Source organism: Canis lupus, chromosome 21, assembly GCF_011100685.1.
Source record: "Canis lupus familiaris isolate Mischka breed German Shepherd chromosome 21, alternate assembly UU_Cfam_GSD_1.0, whole genome shotgun sequence".
Classification (NCBI taxonomy): domain Eukaryota; kingdom Metazoa; phylum Chordata; class Mammalia; order Carnivora; family Canidae; genus Canis; species Canis lupus.
The window spans coordinates 29,307,768-29,314,005 of record NC_049242.1 but is presented as its reverse complement, the minus strand read 5'-3'; the positions used below and the strand labels follow the sequence as shown (position 1 = coordinate 29,314,005).

Sequence of the window (6,238 nt, the reverse complement as noted above, 5' to 3'; positions counted from 1 at the left end):
CTCCCACCAAACCATTCTGAATTCTTATGACATGACAATAGGTTCCTCCTGGTAGGTAAAGCTATATAATATATATTGGCCTAAAATATATTTTGGCTCAAGTAAGTATTTCCCTAGTCTAACTCAAGTAAAGTCAGACACTCGTAAGGAAAAAAGAGAAGGCAGGTAGGCAGCAAGAAAAATTTGAACATGGATTCTCATGACCTATAATTGTTCTCTATATATTGCCCATTATTCCCTGACATGAGAGTGGTCCATTCTTGGTTTCCATCACTCCCAAAGCACATATTGCTATATGCTTAAAAGAGTTGTTTATGTAGATGCTTGGACATTATGAACATTTAATGAAATTTTTAATGTCAAAGGTGAGGGATAAATATTTCCACCAGCCCCTGCATCATTGTCTTGAATAACCTTCTAACTTGAATCTAGGTCAATAGAATTAAACATTTAAATCTGTGTGGTGGAAAAAAGCAGTTAATATTAACTTTAAATATTTTTCCTCCTTATTTCTGTGTCTAAAATGGAAATTATCTTGTCACTGCCCCATATACTGTTCTAGTTAAATAAATACCTTAGGTTTTGGAAGGAAAAACAAAGAGATAAATGATATCTGTTCCGATTTTCCAGGAACTTGGTTGTTTAAATATCAGTCTATGGGCAAGTTTTTAACTTCTTGATACGATGACTATTGACTTGAGCCTGAAGGAAAATGAATGTTATATACCCCAAATATCCTAAGGGAACACTTCAAAGCTTCAGAGACACACTTAGTATTGGAATCAAGCTAACCTCCAGGGAGCACAAATGATAATTGACAAATATCTAAACATGTATCTGTATATACATGTGAATGCATGTGTGTGTGTGTGTGTGTGTGTATATATATATATATATAGATATAGATATAGATATAGATATAGATATAGATATAGATATGTGAACATGTGTGTGTGCATGTAGATAGATACCTGGATATAGATCAGAAATGAGATATTTTAATAGAACCTAATGATGTCACTATTCTAGAGGTTTGGCTCCGTTTCCTATGAAGTTTTGCAAAGACCTCAAGGGAACCAAGCTGGATATTAAGTGAGTTATATGAATGATTTACTCACACATTCATTAAACTACTCTTTTAAAATTACTTTTTTTAACACGTATTTGTCTCTCCATCAAAGAAATGTGTACCAATATGTATTTTTAAATTTATTAACATGAGTATATACCCAGGTATTGCTTTAATAGAAGTGGAATATTATGGGGCACCTGGGTGATTGAGTTTTTGAGCGTCTGCCTTTGGCTCAGGTTGTGATCCCAAGGTCCTGGGATGGAGTCCCACATCAAGCTCCCTGATGTGTCCTTCTTTGTTAACCTCCAAAAAAAGGTTGTTAAGACTGTAAAGTATTTATTAAATAAAATAATATAATTTATTTAAATATTTTTTTCTGTAATTTGATATCCAGGGCTTTTTGATTTAATAAAAATACTGCAATAATGTGATAGTTTGTAAATCATATGACACTCTATTATTTAAAACAAATAGAAGGGGATCCCTGGGTGGCTCAGCAGTTTAGCACCTGCCTTCAGCCCAGGGCATGATTCTGGAGTCCGGGGATCGAGTCCCACATCGGGCTCCCTGCATGGAGCCTGCTTCTCCCTCTGCCTGTGTCTCTGCCTCTCTCTCTCTCTCTCTCTCTCTCTCTCTCTCTCTGTGTGTGTCTCTCATGAATAAATAAATATTTAAAAAATAAATAAAATAAAATAAAATAAAATAAAATAAAATAATAAAATAAATAGTTTCCATTTTATCATGCCAAGGACAAGTTTATCTTCAGAACATCTTTACTAATTTTATTGAAGAAATGGATTTGTCAATGACATTTAAATGTATAAGTGCTGTATAGCTAAATATATTGACTTTGATTTTTTTTTAATTTCTAACCTTATTACCCTAAGTTTTGAATTTTTTAAATTATTTATTCCCTTTGGACCTCATTGAAGCTTCCTTTTTGAACTAATACGATTTTTTTGAGACTAAGGAAGAAAACATTATTGGCATAGAAGAAAAACTAAGATTGTGTGGTATTGCAGATATCACAACAGAAAGATTCTGGGCTGGTATGGTTAATAATACAGCATGCTGTACTGAAATCCAGTTAGAAAAGACTACCAGTGGCTTTGATGGCAGGTGGTTCACTGGAAACTTTAGCTTGTGATTGAAGTCAGATTATAATGTAGGAAGGAATAGGAGTCAAGAAAGCAAAAATAATTAGTTCCAAAAATATTTTCCAGAAACTTGCATAAAAAAATAACTAAGGTCAAGGGAAATTTTTCTATTAGTCAATGTACCAATACATTCAAACAAATTATAGAAATAAATAAAATAAAAGAGGTGAGTGGTGATCTGAGCTCTCTTGAGCATATTTTGAGAAGCTTGCTTAATCAGAAAAAGGAATTAGTAATAAATGTGTATAGTAGTAAAGGAGAAAACAATGCTTATAGATGTCAAAGTTAATGTGAGGATTAGAATTTGAGGTAGTTTACTTCTAATTGTATCATTTTTCTTTATGGAATAGAAATAACTGGACTAAGGCAACCATGAAGGGCAAAGGGTACATAAGAAAACTGAAAATGGTAAACACATTTTCAAACTATGCAACAGGTAAAAGCATAGCCACGTAGATATAGGCTCCTACTTAATATCCAAAATTGTGAGCAAACTATACTTGCAGTATGCATGTCTGTATACTTTCTTCGGAACTGCTCCACACTCTGAGGATAGGAACTTAAAACACAGAGTACAGAAGTGTCCCAGAGTGGGGTATAGGGTTTATAAGCTGGCAAGATTATAAACTTGAAGTATAAAATTGAAAGTCAGCTGATGAACTATGGTGTTTAGAATTGTATAAAATTCTTAAAAATTGATTAAGAATATCTCAATTTGAGGATTAGAATGAAAAATTAATTAAATTAGTATCACCCATGCACTGATAATCCTCCTATAGAATAACATAATGATTTTCTTTCTTTTGAAAAACATATTCAGCATACTTTATTGAATTCTAATATTTAAAACTATCTCTATGTGAAGTATCACAGTCAAAATATTCATATTCTTGGGAAAGGAAGTTTTAAAAAGCTAGTCCTTTAGTGTTCAGCTCTCAGGACTGATACTCTCCAAAGGAGAAAGAGCCTATGAATTACCAGCAGGGCCTTTTACATCTCCTCTACTTGGCATTGTGGATGATTCTCTTTCTCTTCTAAATAAATGAATGAATGAATAAATGAATGGTTAGGATTCCTCATCTGACTGGTTCATGTAAGTGACTGTTCTTTGTGTGTTTAGTGATAGAAGTCAATGACCTCTGGGAGGACCTTGTAATAAGGTATTTGGACATTGCTTTTCAGGGAATAATATCCAAGTCATTGAAATTAAGTTGGCTCCCTAGAGGGTGGAGACAATATTATATCTGTAGAATGAATATTCCAAATTTAGAAATGAAGAGCTAATCCTGACCTCTCCTATACTCTCATCCATAGATGTCTTATTATTCTGTGCCAGAGGATTCTAGGTTTCAATTTCTTGCTCTCCAATTTACTAATATTGTAGGTATTGGTGAGTCCTTCTCTTCTTTTGGCTTCAAGAGCTAATGGAGAATATATAAGATTTATGCAAAAGCATGTAAGTCCCTGACAGTTCTATTTTCTTTAACTGTGGCTGTATGCCCTATGTTCTGGTCCTTGCAGATGGGACACATCAGCTCTAGTGTGAAGTATGTAGTTAGAAATCAATGCCCGCTGTATAAGGAGAAGGCCAGAAAATGAGAGAAGTCCTATGATTATCAGAGGCTCTTCTAATATAAGTTGGAAGAACCTCAATAAGTTATACTTCCCTGGATGGAAGTTAAGGATGCTGAACTAATTTGACCTCCTCTGTGATTTATTATTCTTGGGAATGGTCTAGGAGGTACTGTGAAGGACATTGATACCTGACTAAGACCTCTTTTCAGTCCCAAATACTGAATATTGTTTAATATTGAGAATCTTTTTTGGACTAAGTCCCTTCTGTACTTCTGGATCACTCTGGTACTTTTAACCCAGTTCCCTGCCCCCTTTGAAACACCCTGATAACCCTTTCCCGGATTTCTTTGGTTTTAACTCCATATACCATAGGGTTAAGAGCAGGTGGGAAGAGCAGATAAACATTGGCCAAAAGAATGTGAATATGAAGTGGAACATGGTGGCCAAAGCGATGGGTAAAAAAGGAGAAGAGGGCTGGTGTATAAGAGATTAGGATGACACAGACATGAGAACCACAGGTCCCCAAGGCCTTGGACCGAGCTTCATGGGATGAAAGACGGAGGACAGCCCGTGCAATAAAGACATAGGAAAGACCAATGCAGAATAAGTCAACCCCTATGACCAATAGTGCTGCTGTCAGCCCATACACACGGTTAGGCCTGGTATCTCCACATGCTAGCTTCACAACAGCCATGTGCTCACAGTATGTGTGGGGGATCACATGGCTTTGGCAGAAGCTCAAACGCCCAATGAGGAAGGGACATGGGAGCATGAGCATGGAGCCCCGCACCATAGCTACCACTCCAATTCGGGCAATGATGGTGTCCGTGAGGATAGTAGCATAACGGAGTGGGTGACAAATGGCCACATAGCGATCAAAGGCCATGGCCAGAAGCACAGTAGACTCCATCATGCAGAAGGCATGAATGAAGAACATCTGTGCCAGGCAGGCAGAGGCAGAGATGTGTCCAGCTCCACACCAGAGGATGGCCAATAGCTTGGGAACTGTGGAGAAAGAGGCAGCCAAGTCAATGGTAGAGAGCATGCAGAGGAACAAATATACAGGCTTGTGCAGGGCTGGTTCAGTGGCAACAACAACCAGGATGGTAATGTTGCCCACAATTGTGGCTGTGCCCAGGCAGCACACGGGGAGTGAGAGCCACAGGTGAAATTGTTCCAGACCTGGGATACCCAGGAGGAAAAAAACAGAAGGGTCCAGATTAGTGTGATTAGGAGACTGGACAAAAGCTCTAGGCATCTTCTCTAGTCAGAAACCACCACACAGTATCACATCACCTGGAAAGACAAACACAGAAGAGAGATATGAATGAGCCTTGACTGACACTTACTAGCTATATAATGTTAGATAAGTGTTATCAACTATAAATGGGAAAACTAAAAGTAATGTCCCCCAGAGTTGTTAAGAGAATTGTATTGGTTAATATTTGTACAGAGCTTTGAGTAGTACTTGGTACATAATAGTTGTCAAATAAAATAAATGAATGTGAAAAAATGATTCAACCAAGCATCTGAAGAAATCAGAATTGTCTTCCAGCTAAAATCTTTTGTTGTCAAAGAAAGATAGGAACTTCGTTCATTCTTCCCTGGAATATAACACACACACACACACACACACACACACACACTCGTACTCTTTTCTGAAGTACAGGTAGAGATACGATGGGACTTGTATCAGTCCAGACTTTGTGTCATACTAGAACACAAACTGCTAATGCAGTTCACTGGATGGAGTTGGATATTTTTCTTGCTTTTCAACTTAGAATGGATTATGGTTTGGGACCCAGTGCTTGGAAACTATTTCTGATTTTATTATTATCATAGTTGTTTCCACTCTTTCCACTAACCAAGATAAATTTTTACATATTCCTGATCAAGCTACATTTGCAATTTTATAGGATGCTCCACATGCCTAGTTTTCACTTCCCAAGATGTTCAAGTTAACCCTTCTTGGACTTCATCCAATTCCTGAAATAAAAACTTCCAACCTTTTACAGTCCACTCTTGGGTTAATCCTTCATTCACATTCTACCTGTGTTTCTTGATGATTTCATAGAAAGGATGTAGCCAAATTCTCAATTTCATTCTTCCACAATGTCTAGCAGTGATTTTGTAACTACTTTGACTTGTGTCTGGATGGCAATGTCTCATCTCTTGTTGAGGAAAAATCTTATACTACTCTCCATTATCCCACCTTTCCCATACCTCCCCTCCCCAAGAGGACGCAGCCTATAGTGGGGAGTACTTAAGCTCAAAGGAACTATGCAGAACATGTGAAACCATGATGGTAATGAGATAGAAACCCCAAAGATACAGATGCAATGAAACGCCGGGACACCTGAACCCCAATGTTTATAACAGCAATGTCCACAATAGCCAAACTGTGGAAGGAGCCTCGGTGTCCATCGAAAGATCA

The 6,238-nt window shown here is 37.2% G+C and overlaps 1 protein-coding gene across 1 annotated transcript; it reads right to left on the bottom strand.

Moving 5' to 3' along the window:
- Positions 1-4,081: 4,081 nt before the first annotated feature.
- Positions 4,082-5,062, bottom strand: OR52P1 (olfactory receptor family 52 subfamily P member 1). Its single transcript, NM_001017521.1, is given in 1 exon segment — positions 4,082-5,062. A coding segment is annotated over 1 exon segment (981 nt).
- Between the last annotated feature and the right edge of the window lie 1,176 nt (positions 5,063-6,238).